The sequence below is a fragment of the Ostrea edulis genome, chromosome 1, assembly GCF_947568905.1.
Source record: "Ostrea edulis chromosome 1, xbOstEdul1.1, whole genome shotgun sequence".
Taxonomy (NCBI): Eukaryota; Metazoa; Mollusca; class Bivalvia; order Ostreida; family Ostreidae; genus Ostrea; species Ostrea edulis.
Window position 1 is genome coordinate 112082985 of NC_079164.1, and position 15679 is coordinate 112098663.

General features: G+C 35.9%; 2 protein-coding genes across 2 annotated transcripts in view; both read left to right on the forward strand.

The window, feature by feature from the left end:
* LOC130048696 (hemicentin-2-like) overlaps positions 1–7167 on the forward strand; it is a 169074-nt gene extending 161907 nt beyond the window's left edge. The window contains exon 18 of the mRNA XM_056145717.1: positions 5507–7167. Coding sequence (XP_056001692.1) covers positions 5507–5555 — 49 coding nt within the window. The 3' untranslated portion in view covers positions 5556–7167. The remainder of the gene's footprint in view (positions 1–5506) is intronic.
* Positions 7168–8643: 1476 nt separating this feature from the next.
* Positions 8644–15679, forward strand: part of LOC130048698 (cell adhesion molecule 4-like) — a 66134-nt gene continuing 59098 nt past the window's right edge. Inside the window, exon 1 of the mRNA XM_056145723.1 lies at positions 8644–8789. Within this exon, the coding sequence (XP_056001698.1) occupies positions 8711–8789 (79 nt within the window). The 5' untranslated portion in view covers positions 8644–8710. The remainder of the gene's footprint in view (positions 8790–15679) is intronic.

The following is a 15679-nucleotide window of genomic DNA, read 5'->3' on the forward strand; positions in this document are numbered from 1 at the left end:
CAATTTATTTCCACGCCACCTTTATGACCCTTTGAAAAATAATAGAAGTCAGCTAACTTGGATATCTAGTGCATTCTATATGTATATCACACCTAATATCTCCAATAAATATATAGTCAATGTTATTCTAACTTAAATAAAGTAACATTGACTTCACACAGTTCTACAACTGTATTTCACAATGTTTTCTAAAAGTTTTGCCCATGAATGTGCACAAACGATAATTGAAACGATGCTAAAAGAGACTGTAACTGTTCTCATCTGGCATCGGGTCCATTTGCCCTATCTACCTGTTCGCCCAGAGTATGTATTGTTAAAGCAATAATGATTTTCATATTTTATAACCAATGGGGGGGGGGGGATTCAAATCACACAATTTAGAATTAGTGCCTGTATATCTATGTTTTATTTTTAGATTCATTTTTCACCAATATTCTTGTTTTTCTTTTTGCAAAATGACGTGAAAATATGTGCGTATTTGTGTACAGGTAGCTATGCTACTGCTTTGATCTTGTCTCAGTCATGAAATAAAAAAAATGGGATAAATAATTTTGAATTTCAACTATGGTATTGTCAAAACTTTGAAGTTACCATGTACACAAATGAGCTTTTGTCTTAATGTAAAAATAGTGGGCACATATAAAATTGTAAATAACTAACACATATGTATATGTGCTCACTATTTAGAAATTAAGATCCAAGCATTTTAGCAGCTACCTAGGTTGAGAACAAAATTGATAAGCATAAGGGGCTGTGGTTTTGCGATGTGTGTCGTGTACTGAATCCGTTTGAAGTCAATTTAACATTATTTTGGGGGCCTAGTGACGAGTAGGCAGTGGTAAAACAAAGGTCATTTCTACACAAACAACTTAACTTACTTGCTAGTCCATGCCGACTTCTTTTTGAACACGTACAGCATCGTAGATCTATGCACAAATGCGTTAAGTTTGATGAACCTTTCATTTGAATTTGTAAACAACACTGAATAACATCACAGTTGAACGACATGCCGTAAACAGGCATACGTGTACGTTGAAATCCGTTGCTTTCTCACAAGGTTCTGTGTTCTTTTTCGTCATAATGCGGCGGTAGCGCAGGGGATTCAAAGTAGATGCGCAAATTCACACTTTTTACGCTTCGAAGTGAAAATAGCCACTGCGCACGTGTAAGTGCAATCGTACATTTAAGAATTCGTAAGTTACGTTTACGGCTAAGAACGGTTCTGTGAATGCCATTTTACGAGTACGTAACTCTAATCTTAAGTCAGACGTAAATCCTACGTTTACGTTTACGTCCACGAACTTAGTAAATATGGGTTCAGAATTACACCCTTTTCCATGGGTACGTTTGAATGATAGAATAAACGGAAGAAATCACATTAGTTTGAAGCAAATCGAAATTCACCGGATTCTTTTGTCCCTTGTAGGTTGATATTTTGTCCTAATTTAAGTTTATTGGGACTTTTTTTTTTATAAAAGTATGTTTAGATTCAATGTGGATTAAGTCAATTAAGTTTTATGAGCCCCCTTTTCTCTTCAATTAATTGACTTTTATGCGTAAAATTTGAGTTAAAACTAGATTTCAACTTTACTACGTTTCAACATATCTTGAAATGACATTCCTTTGTGACATCCTAAATAGAGAAGTGGATTTAAAACTTCTTTTATTAGTAAACACCCAGTAACTCCTACACTTGAATGAGCCTCAGTGCCAGACGGATATCTTAGTAGGGATTTAGAGATCTCTACAGTAATAGATCGGAGTATTTTTAAAGATATCCCTCATCAATATTAAAGCATATCTATATATACATGTATTCAAGTTTCTTCACACCTTATCCCTCGTGGTTAGAGCAGAGGTTCAATGTTTCGCACAGGAATATGTATAAAAAGGGTATTTTCAGGATTTTCTTTTTACTGCTAGTAAGAAAAGTGAAAAAAATTGATAAAAAATGCATGTTGACCCCTTGGGTATAGCAGAGGTGGAATCACGTTTCTTGGAGAAGTAAGTACCCCCTTTGACCGGTCACACCCGCCGTGAGCTTTATATCTTGATCAGGTAAACGGAGTAATCCGTAGTCAAAATTATTGTGCCAGGAACGGCCTAACAATCGGTATGAAACAAGTCAGTGAATGTAGCAATATTCCATTATCACCTGCATATGGTGTTTATTTATCTCAACTGATTCGATACGGAGAAGCTTGTTCTGTGTATGGTCAGTGTTTAGATCGAAGCAGGCTACTGACAAACAACTTGATGGTGGAGGGGTTTCGTCAGTCTTGTTTAAAGTCCACATTTCGCAAATTCTATGATCGTTATAACAATCTAATTTGCCAATACAACATACCATTGGGTCATATGCTTTTTTAAGTGTTTCATGCCGATTGTTAGGCCGTTCTCGGCACAATGATTTTGACTATGGATAAGTCTGTTTAACTGATCATGATATAGGGTTCAGGGCCAGTTTGAATATATTGAAAAAAAATCCGGGGTAAATGGAAAAATAGGATATTAAAATCAATTTTAATACAATAATTGTGCATTAACTTATTAAATACATTGTTTTAATTAATGATAATATCCGTTTAGATGATCAGGAAATAGGGCTAACGGCGGATGTGACCAGTCGACAGGGGATATTTACTCCTCCTAGGCACCTGATCCTACCTCTGGTGTTTCCAGGGATCCGTGTTTGCCCAACTATCTATTTTGTATTAGTTATAGGAGTTATGAGATTGATCGCTGTTCGTTATTTTCACCTTTCATTTTCATTTTGAAAAATAAGATACCAAAATATCGTAGATAATCATACGGAAAAGGTAGAATAAGATGTTTTAAATATATTTATATCGGGATTGAAGTTCCCATTATAACGAACCCATTTGTATACACTACTATTGTGCCGACGATTTTTTGAGTCGTTTGTTCGTTATTTTCACCTTTCATTTTCATTTTGAAATATAAGATACCAAAATATCGTAGATAATCATACGGAAAAGGTAGAATAAGATGTTTTAAATATATTTATATCGGGATTGAAGTTCCCATTATAACGAACCCATTTGTATACACTACTATTGTGCCGACGATTTTTTGAGTCGTTTGTTCGTTATTTTCACCTTTCATTTTCATTTTGAAAAATAAGATACCAAAATATCGTAGATAATCATACGGAAAAGGTAGAATAAGATGTTTTAAATATATTTATATCGGGATTGAAGTTCCCATTATAACGAACCCATTTGTATACACTACTATTGTGCCGACGATTTTTTGAGTCATTTTTCTGTCAACGTGTGCAAGTTGTAGTGACGATGTTATGTTGTTGTTACTGATCAGTAGTTTATTAACACTAACCGTCGATTGAACTTGATATACAACACCGCGTAAACAAGACAGGACCCAATATTTCTTTGTTAGGCCTACAGGCCAGGGGCTCAGTTTTAGGGTGTTTTGCACAGGGAATTGTCATGTTTAGAGAAAAAAGTAATTCTTCCCAGAGAAAGAATGTTTATCACCCCCTCCACCACATCCGAAGATTACTACTTTTTTATACATGCTCATATGACTTAAGGTAGTTCCAAACTCTTGTGAAATCCATATTCACCTATAAATAAGTATCTTTTGAAATTTAGTAATCTAATTAATGAAACCCCAATAATACTGTACAAATATTCATTGATGTTATGATCTAATAAACTCTCTATGAACTCGTTTATCTTGTTTTACCATAACTGAATTATTATTACAAAATGAATTACTGTTGAGAGTTGCTCGTTCAGGGAGTTACTACTTTAAGGTCACCTTAGCTAAGTGTTTCCCAACCTACGTCACTGTCTATCAGTACTATCAGTATCAGTGCTTTGATAAGTTGTCTTTTATTTACAAACGGAAAATATTGTTGTTGTCTCTATTTTTTGACTTGGAAAGACAAATATGATGTCACAATGCTCTCTCGGCTGGCGTTATATTTCAAGTGTTAAATGAATATGCAGATTATGTAATTTTCCTCATATGTTCCCTCTTTAATATTTGGACATTACTGAGCGTTGCGCACAAGGCAAATTTTATAGACAATGAATATTTTCAAGTGAAAGGCTATTTCCACTTTTAATATTTATCGTACTTAATTAACTGAATTCTTGCATAAATGACTTTCACTTAGAACGCCAATTACCATTTCATGCTTCGCGTGGTCCAACGGTCACATCGGATATGCATATTAATGATAAAATAATAATTATGGTACCCTTGGTTGTGTAATCTCGTCGAAGCAACGCGCTATCAAATTTTCATTTGAACTTCAATGCCAAAATAATTAGAAAGGTAGAAAGAGCTACATGAAAATGGTTCACACTGTAAGTGTAACCGAAGAAAAAGTCAAGGTTACCCATTAGAAAACTATATGAAATTAAAATTTAACGAAAACAACACAAAAAATATGTTATTTCACCATGTAACGTAAATAATATAAAATATGGTGGTTCAACAACAGGACTTGGAATATTGTGTAACCGTTATTAGTTTTCAGCTAAGACGGATAATCTAAAGGCACGGCTTCTTCTTCAAACGCTCGACATTTAGCAGTGAGAGTTGCAAGTCTTTACGGTGGGCTTTAGTAACTAACATCCCCTGTCACGGCAAACGTTGCCATGATAAAGAACCCTCACTGCTAAAGCCTTTTAAAAGCGCCATGCATCAATCGCAATTGATGGCGCTTCACAAACAGTTGGTGATATTTCCATATCAATAGAAAAAATCAGAGCGATGTAAAAAAAAAAAAAAAAAAAAAAAAAAAAAAAAAAAAACCTGACAAATTAGTTCAAGGACGGTTTATGTATGAGCAAAGTGACCCAGGTGTGTTTTGGGATCATTGGTCTCTAATTAAGTTTATTAAAAAACATGGATGAGATTTGCAATCCCGCAACCTTCTCGTGACGTTTAGTATAATTAGCTAATAAAATGCCCAATATAATACATTCTAAACAATGAAATTGAATATTAAAATAAATTGGAAAATTCAGGATTAAATCGTGATTTTGAACTTAACGGGACTGGGTTAAACTCATATCCTAACTAAGTTCTAACTTGTCAAGGTGAAGTCGATCCCAATCGCATTCATGCAATGGAATTAATTTACATTTTCTGATCAAACAAATTCAGGACAATGAAAGGTGAAAATAACAATAACATAACTCCTATCAGGAATACAAGTTAAATTCAATTGTTGAGCGTAATGTGATACGCTTTAGTTCTGTTGTCATTTCTCTTTTTTACTAATTTGTACGGAAATTCTCGTTACATCATTATATTACTTTCATGTTAATTCATCTAATGTCGCGCTCTAGTTTACTACTACATGTCTTCTACTTTCAATTTTTGGGCATCGGATGTATGATTATGTTCATGTTATTTTTATTCAAAAAAGATAACTGATCATTCACAATTCCTTTGATATGTACTCTAACAATAAAAGATATCAATGAAATAAAAGTTGATTTTCCAGATCAGAGAGACCAGACTTACTACAACTCCCAGACGGTAACGCCCACTGATGTGTACGTCAACACCTCATTTCAGAACTAGTCAAATGAGGTAACGCCCACTGATGTGTACGTCAACACCTCATTTCAGAACTAGTCAAATGAGGTAACGCCCACTGATGTGTACGTCAACACCTCATTTCAGAACTAGCCACGTGGTAGTCATGTGAACTCTAGAAGATACTTACGATTTCTTGTTGTTTTCCTGGTTGTGTGCTCGTGGGTGAAAATATTTAACAGCAAGGCACTGTGTATTGAACAAACTACTGTCATGCATGTGCATCTAATACTACGGAGAATGATTTTCTTTGCAATGTACTAATGTTAGGACTTTTAAAAGTTATTCAATTTTTTTTAAACGAATGTAGCCGTCTTTCTGAAAAAAAATAATTATTTACTTTTTTACTATATCTGAATGATAATACCACCTATACATTATCTAAACACACATAATATTCATGTATTGTTTCTTTACACCCGTCGCATATTGCTCATAATGTATGACAATTTTATATATCATTGAAATGGGGAGAACTATCTAAAGTTTTGAACTTATGCATACTCCTTTTGATGTTTTTGTCAATAGAATATGTTCAGTTAAATTTGATCAACCTACTAAATGGTTTTAGCAGAATGTTGATACGTGTAACTATTAGTCTTAAGAATTATAAGATCAATACGTTCATAATATTAACTGTTTTGTATACAAACTCAATACGTCAGTTTCAAGATATGTTCGAGTTATTTCCCTTTGAATAACTCTCGTACATAGTAAGGCGCGAAACAACTTGTTCACATGCGGGAGTGGGACGAATATTCATCACTGCATAAGTAAATGTATTTTTCTCATACGCTGTTTCATCACCCGAATTCAACTGATACACAGATTAAATAAGTGATAAGTATTCAAGGAATAATTAAATACATGGAATTCTTATTATATCACGAATTTCGTTGGTAATAGGTATCATATCAAGAATACTGCTTTCAAATATGTCGTTGTTATGTTTCTAATTTAATAAAACATTTCTTTCGATAGTATTTTGCATTTCTTACATTTAGATATCTAAAGAGAGGCCGCTTTTAATACATGTCATCGTCTTCCTCACTGACTGTAGGTTCACTCTGTCCCACTTAGGCACTTAAAGTTTTACTAAATCTACCTCTTACACAGGCGAGCTCTTATTTCGAAACTGGCGTATTGATAGATGTTTAATATTGTTATTTCATTTTCTGAATGGTGAAGTTGATACTCAGTTCTTTCTTTGGACTTTTCGTTCGCGTTGTTGCACTCTTAGATTAGATTTTTTTTACTTAATCACTAACATATTCATCACATTCCGATTAAACACTCTCTGTAAACAAAATATGTTTCATTTTCTATGAGACTCAGAGGAGATACAATTCGCAACGTACGGTTATGGTATCTAAGCAACTTCATATCCAACTGTCGGACGAGAAATTTAGTCTTAATGCAATATTCCTGACTTGACAATAATTATAATAAAGAATTGATCGGTTGTGTATTGTCCCTTTCGAGAATATTTCGCTCATATGGAGACGTCACAAATGCTGATGCACAATCTAGGCCTATGCTCTGCGTTTGCGGCCTTTGAGCAGGGATGGATCTTTATCGTGCCACACCTGCTGTGACTTGCATCACAGTTGAGTACATAATGAAATTCATCTCCAATGTAAACATGTATATAGCAGACCTTAATCAACTATTCCTAATTACAATGAAAACCTTAAGTTAAAAATAAACCACTGCTTATGGTACACATTTCTTTGAGCTGCTATTTATCAAATTGAAATTACTGGCATGTGATTGTCGTTGTTCATGACCCTTCTTTTATTTGGTGAAATTGTGCTGCACGTGCCGTGAAACAATGTACCGACGAGTGGTGGGAATAACACAGGTGTTTATATACAGGATGTCGAGAATTGGGGCGCTTCATAAAAAGGTGTGAACGTCTGCAGGGAAGTCTACATACGGATATGTACCCAAAATACCAACGTATCATTAAACAACAATTACAAGAATTGAATGATTTATAGCTAATTTCTAAATCATGAATGGGGTAGGGGGGGCATGCATGTTGGCCAAGAGAAAAGGTTTTTTGGGTGAATCATTTTCGAAAATTATTTCTTTGTTTTATCACACGGAGGTACACGGTGGCACACGGTGGCATCGACAGAGGTACAGGTGACATCCACGGAGATGGGCGGTGGCATACACGGAGATCCTCCGTGGACTTCAATGTCTAGCTCGCGCGGAAGAAATAGGACTTCAAAGGTGCCGACAATTTTAAAGGTCCACCGTGTTTGGGGCAAATTTGTTCCACCGCGTTGCGTGGAACACCCATAAAACTCGTGTCGTGTACTGTAGAGTACCTGAATGAAGAATTTATTCGATGGAACATAACAATCATTAATTTGGGTATACGCATTTTCATTTCTGTACTAAAGCTGACTCTTTGACGACTGTACATGTGAGACATATTTGATATATCGAAGGATAATCCGAGGTACACCAACCATTCTGTTAGAGCCCGTGCTTCTTTGTGGGTAAACTAAAATTGAAATAGTGTCAGCTAGTATTACCAGGGGTTTTGATCTTCCACGGCGCTTTATATCTAAAACGCTTTATGTTTTTTAAACAGAAGTAGTTCGGTACTCTTAAACATTCTATTTACACAGCATACCGATCAATAGCTATTTGTTTGATGAAAGAAAGATAACAAAAAGATAACAAAGGCGCATTCATTCACTCCAATGTTAAATACATACACCACACTATTACATGTATTTATCTATTATACTAAATGTACATCGTCACAATGACTGACTTTATTTTGAAACATGAAAGAAAATATAAATGTCAACAATATTTGTAGATTCCTTTTAAATTTGATCGCCTAGCTGCGTAGCTCAGTCGGTTAACCTGTCGACTGTTAATGAGTAGATCGCGGATTTATATATATTTTTTTTTGTTAAATTGCTTTCTACTTACACAGTTTTCAATTTCAAAATCTTGTTGCACATATCCTCCATTTTCCATCCATATCCTCTGGTGTAGTAGTTCCCCTTAAAGATAAAATCCTATGCATGTACACTATGTTTACATACACTTCAATGAAGAATGAGGAAGTAAATAACCTGACAAAATGAGTGCGGGATTTTTGTGTCCGTTGTTTGCATATGGAACCCTTTCATTAATGTGTCTCATTCTACCTCACTGCTTTGGTAAGTAATATCATTTAAAACATCTTACTTACTATCTGACAGTATTTTCCGGCGTGGCTTTAATTGATGTGTTGTGATAATACAGATGACTAGAAAGTTGCGATACATATACAGTGTATGTAGACACTTAAAACACAGACACATTTTCTTGTAAATAAGTTATGACGTCTGTGTACTAATGGACTTTTGCGAAAAGGGCTGACTTACAGTCAACAGTTGACTTCGACTCTAGCATAATATACGGAAACCTTTCCGTGACATATTTGTATGCATGATTAAGTTATGAACCGATGCAATGTTCAATTTGTCCAAAATGATTTTTTGTTTAAGAATGTTTTTTATATTATCACTAGAAACGTTACATATATAATGGAAAAACGGAAAAAGAGAACAAAAAATAATTGATATTAAATGAACTATTAATTATAAATGGTTAGAAAATAAAAAAGAGTATCCACTCACTCCTTAAATACGACGATTTTCGGCTTCCATACGTTCTTCCTTTGTTATATTTACCTGATCGATACTTATGTCTATAAATACATTTATATTTACATTTCCTACTTTTTTCAGTGATAGCTCTTTGAAGCTTCAGGGTATATCATACTCATATATTTATGCACATCCTTATATTATATCGACATTCAATTTCTTGTAACGTGATCAGTCATTCTTGCATATGAATATAATCACCGCTTCAAAAGTCAGGTACTTTCATGGGGCTTCTTGCTAACGCAATCTAGTGGCGGACTTGGAAGCCCTTCCCCTTTTTGCCACAAATTAAAACAAAATAGAAGTAATGTGAGTAACATTCATGATTGGCACCCAAAATGGCTTAGTATTTTGGCTAATACTTGACTTTAATATGTGCCCCCCCCCCCCCATTCGAAAACCCTGGACCCGTCTCTGCAATGACATCATAGCAGAAACAAAACTATCAGCATTTTTATACAGAATTTATTTTGAAAACAGACAATAGTTTTATTAATTAATAAAACAGAAATATTAAACATACCGTTTTGTTTCATTTTAAACAGGTTTAAATACGTCTGCAACTATGCCTAAACTGCAACTTCGGCAGTATGGCGAATTCATAAAATAACCTTGATATTGGAAACGAAAAAATGGAGGCAGAGTTATAAGCCTATTTGCTTTATGGGCAACTGCCATCACTGCTGACTTGGCATGGGTGAGACTGGTTTGGAGACTCGAAACATTATGTTCATGTCAGGGTACCGCTGCGAATGTTCATTAAAATCCTTTATCAGAAATATCTTAAGTAAACACAAACTCTGGCAGTTCGTTTTTATTTTCTCTTACACACACTGAAGGTAAATAAAAGAAGCAACCTACCTGCACTTCGTCTAGATCTCTCATACTGTCTCGGAGCGTCTCGTACATCAGTGCATGGCTATAACTACCTGTCCTAACAATGAACATGCCGTTATTTTCCCCAAAAAATCTGACTAAGAGCTTATCGTAAACTCGATCAATCTAACCTCCATCATTTCTCTCAGATCTTTTGATTTCTGTCGAAATTTGTGTTCAGTAATTGCGTTTTCAACTTAGTAGGCTACGTCAACGCCACAGTTTCTCCATCGCTGACCGCGACTAAATCACATCACAAATGTAGTTTACTCCGCTCTACTTGTCTTCAATTCAGTTGACTTTACGCTCTAAATTACCTTTATTTCACACTGGTTCGTGTTAAACTTCTAAAGTAAATATTTATCTCTTATTTTATTCCAAGATATTGTTCCAAATTATTCATTCGATAGAAATCTAACGAACTATATGTTGTGTTGTACGATAATTCATTCGGTCATCTGCTACATAATCATGGCAGGATTCGCAGATCACTTCGCGGAGGCGAGGACAATTCAACGATCACATGGAAACCTGTATTTGACAAGAAAACGCAAGCCGATAAACAAACACAGCCTACTTAAGCTGGATCAGGAGTGAAGTGTTTTAATTGTGGAAAAGATGGACATAAATAATTTAACTGTAGTTACCAGGTCTTATCTAGTAAAACAGTTAGTGGAGCTGGGAAACAAGAATCCACACCAAAATACTCTCAAAATAGTGATTCTCAACGTGGTTCATTTAATATATATTCACGTGCGGGCAACTTTGGAAGCCGGTAAAGGTGAAAGATCGGCTAGTCTTGAGAAACAAAGTGACTTACCATGTGTTGACGGGTCATCGGTTGCCATTGAAACGAACATGCCAGTTGTGAAAGGATGTGTTGGTGATAAACTAGTGACTGCGCTAAGACACTGGATACAGTGGTGCCGTAATTCGCAAAGACGTGGTAACGGAGGAACAACTGACAAGATGCAAGTGACCAGATGTTGTGGCAAGAGTTGAAGTGGATACTTTACCGGCACTGTCGATGCTTGGTGTTTTGACTCTCCTTCATACGATCATATTCTTGGGACTATTTAAGGAGTAAGAAAACCTCATGTACTAAAGACGTCATGGATTCTTTCTACGGAAAACATGGCAGCAGTCGAAGCTCGTGCGCAACTGAAAACAAACCAGTTACCTTACAAACCTCTGAAAGTACCAGAAGTAATTCGGGATGCATCACCAGAGGATATGATACGGGAACAGCGAAACTATGAAACACTGAAAAAATTCTGAAACTTCGCAGAAAGTGAAAAAATAATACATTACAGTGATGGTGGAATTTCAAAGATCTATGAACGGAAACAATTGTTATTCAGAGAATTTAGTAGTCCAAAGTGTCAAATGGAATGTTTTATAGATAACTCATGGTGTCACAAAGATAGAGGGACATGGCGATGAAAATAGCACACGAATCTCTAATGGCTGGTCATCTGGCGTGACGAACACGACTGAACAATTTATATCCAAGTTTTAATGGTCAGGAATTCAGGCGCATATTAGAACGTTCCTGTGCATCATGTGATGTGTGCCAAAGAACAATTCAGAAGGGCAAAGTACCTGTTGTACCTCTTGGCAAAATGCAGTTAATTACGGAGCTTTCATCATGTTGCAATTGATATAGTTGGACCTCTCCAACCAATAATCAATAAAGAAAATCGATACATTTGGACACGTGTTGACTATTCCACTCGTTATCCAGAGGTCATTGCACTTCCTGGAATTGAGACGGAACGCGTTGCCGAGGCGCTAGTTGATATCTTCAGTAGAGTGGGAGTTCCAAAAGAGATGCTCACGGACCAAGGTTCTCAATTCACTTCAGGCATGATGAAGGAAATTAGCCATATATTGTCCGTTAAAGGAATCACGACCACACCTTATCACCCTATGTGTAATGGACTTGCAGAAAAGTTGAATGGAACACTGAAACAGAGGCTTAAAAGGATGTGGTCTGAAAGACCTAAGGATTGGGATAAATACACTAACCCATTACTTTTCGCTTACAGAGAAGTATCCCAATAAATCCTTGGTTTCGCTCCGTTTGATTTCCTTCATGCGCATTCTGTACGTGGTCCCATGGTAATCCTAAAGGATTTGTGGACTAAAGAGATTTCAAATGAGTTCGGACGTGATGAAGGAAGTTAGCCGTCTCTTGTCCTTTAAACGATTCACGACCACACATTAACATCCTATGTATATTGGACTTGTAGAAAAGTTCAATGGAACACTGAAACAGATGCTTAAAAGGGTGTGCTCTGAAAGACTTAAGGATTGGGATAAATACATTACGTTAACCCTTTACTTTTCGCTTACATAGAGGTACCCCCGAAAACCTTGGTTTTGCACCGTTTGATTTCCTTCATGCGCTTTCTGCACGTGATCCCATTGTAATTCTGAAGGATTTGTGGACTAAAGAGATTCCAAAATGAGGAGGTCATGTCAACTTATCAATACGTATTGGATTTGATAGAACATCTTCATGAAACTTTCAAGATAGCTCACGAATATTTAGAAAAGGTCAGAAAGTACTAAAACAAGAAAACAAGAAATCGTCAATGGCACAAGGAGATAAAGTGCTAGCTCTTCTTCCAATGAAGTATAACAAACGTCTCATGCAGTGGAAAAAATCTACGATGTTTAAAGTAGATTGGCGATATGAAACAATTGATATGGGAGGAATAGTGAAAACGTAGACGAAGATTACCTAAGTTACCAATGAGCAGTAAAATAGACATGTCAAGATATGTACATACATTAAAGTGTAAATACGTTAGAATATTAAAAAGTTACTGTTTCTAACACTCAGTGATTGTTAGTTTTGAACAAAAAATGTACGATAATTTTTACTAAGGGGGAAGTGCGTAACGATCACGAGTATGCCATATTAAATGCGTCCTTGAAATTAAAACTACCCATAATTCTCTGCGAATAGCTCAGTGACGATCGGACAATAGTGACCGGGTCATTCCCAGCAGAGCCGTCATGTAAGACAGACGGGTACATTGTCACAGCAGACTAATATTTGCATTCGTTCAAGAATTCAATGTTAGTTGAGGAACGTATAACTTGGGCACAGATAACTGACCGTGATGAGTACTTTTTGCATTATATTTGTAGTATATTTTGTGGTACAATGTACGGGTACCTGTAAAGTGCGAAACGAAATCGAAACAAAACGAAATCTACCGAAACGAAACGAAATCTACCGAAACGAAACGAAACACACCGAAACGAAACGAAACCTACCGAAACGAAAAATATTGTATAACTGAACTCTTTTATTTATAATAATTAAAAATGGTATCTTAGGCCCCTGTGAAAGTTATCACATATAAATAAAATTCGCCTCCCCTTTGATGTAGGCTTTCAGCTTGATTGATACAAAGTTTTAAAAGTTTGAAAGGGGGAGGTCAGTAAGCACCAAGTACATATCCGAGGTGGATTAAATACTATGTACAATTAGTTTCGGATCCATAAATTTCAGAACGGAGGTTACAGTCTCAGAGGTCTGGGGAAACACACTAAACGAGGGGTGGGGTCGCCGGCGTTGGATCCGCCTTTGGGCATAGATACATTGTTTGAAGAAGCTGGTGTCTGAGAAAGTTGAAAGCAGGGAGAGCTCTTAACCTCTTATTTTATCTCTAACTGTTGAGGTGCGAGTACTTTCAATAATGGAAAAAATTAAATAGTATACCATATAATATGAATTCAATTCGGTAAGATATATATACATGTATCATTAAAAATTATCATTGATACATGTATGTAGTGAGTATAAATATAACTCTATACATTTGGGGTGTTGCTAAGACGGGGAATTGAAAACGGGACGGAAAACGGAATTTATTTAATGTAATAATATCAGGAGGAGGTCAGCATTTTGTAAAATCAAAAGGCTAATGAGCAAAGGAAGCAGAAATTACAAAGAGAACGGGAGGACATACTCAGAGTCCACCGTTTGATATACTACATACAAATACACAATATCCACATGTATACATATATTTGTCTTTAGAGCAAAAATTACTGAAACATGTATTTATGCCCAAAGGCGGATCCAACGCCGGCGATCTCACCCCTCGTATAGGGGTACCTGTAAAGTGTGAAACGCAATTGAAACGAAACGAAATCTACCGAAACGAAACGAAATCTGCCGAAACGAAACGAAATCTACCGAAACGAAACCCACTGAAATTAGTATAATTAAAAGAGTTGGGTTTTACAATCTGTTTCGTTTCGGTAGGTTTCGTTTCGTTAGGTTTCCTTTCGTTTAGGTAGATTTCGTTTCATTTTGGTAGGTTTCGTTTCGTTTCGGTAGATTTCGTTTCGTTTCGTTTCGATTTCGTTTCGCACTTTACAGGTACCATACAATGTACTTTTAAGTTTTGTTCTGCAATGTCACCTTGGCTGATATTCACTGGACACTTTACCTTTATTTGCTATCAGGTGTGATAGTAGCGAGAGAGTGTATAGCATAAGAGTTTTCTATAGATATTTTTGACATGGCTTTTGTTATATACTACATGTACCTGTAAACCGAATGTTTATTCTGTTTTATTTCATTTTTGTTCTCGGGTGTTCCGCGGGTATGTTAAGGCAGGTCATGCTCAATTTATGCACGTAAACTGCATAATTTTTAAAATATGTCCTACACATAGAGAGGGAGCTATTAACTTTTAAAAACGATTTTGGTTGTTTACATGAGAACATTTTGTATCATAACATGACAAACATGCGCTTTCGTATGACGTTATTGCATGACTGTTATAAATAGATCATGGATGTACCTTAATAGAAAATGGAAAAGTAGCACATTACCCCAGGATTTAAATATTAGTCTAACTGGCGATAATGACGGTAAAACACCCATAGTTTATCAGAATTACTGATAGAATCCTACCACTTTCAGTAAGACATAATTATTAAACATTTAAGCACGAAACCATCTAACCCATGTTTTACATTTTGCACCGATGCTATTCAGTTTTCTTTAAAAGTTTTCTTAACAGACGATTCTATCAGTAATTACTGTGTACATTAGTTTATGACCTTTCACACGGTGTATAGAAAGTCTCTAAAAGTATGCGGCCTAATATGCTACTTTTGCAGTTTTATTTCAGTGTGTGACAGAGGAAAATCGGATCGACATGCTAAATGGAATGTTTTCCCCGTTAAACAAAGTTGCCAATGAATGAAATCAACATACCTTCATAATAGCTAGCGCAGCGAGCCATCGCTAAGCGCTAGCTCGTACTGCAAGCTCTAATGACTAGAGCGCGGGAAATAATCCGAGCTAAATCTAAACCTCTAACAAGGAATTTTTTTGACGCCAATCCCAGAAGTCCCTTGTCAAAAATGGCTGAGATCTCGCAAAGTCACACCTTGGAATGTGATTGTGAACTTGCGTGGATTATCATCCTAATCTCATGGCCTCCTTGCTCCAAAATTCAGTGCATCATTAAGCGAAATTTTTAACGAAG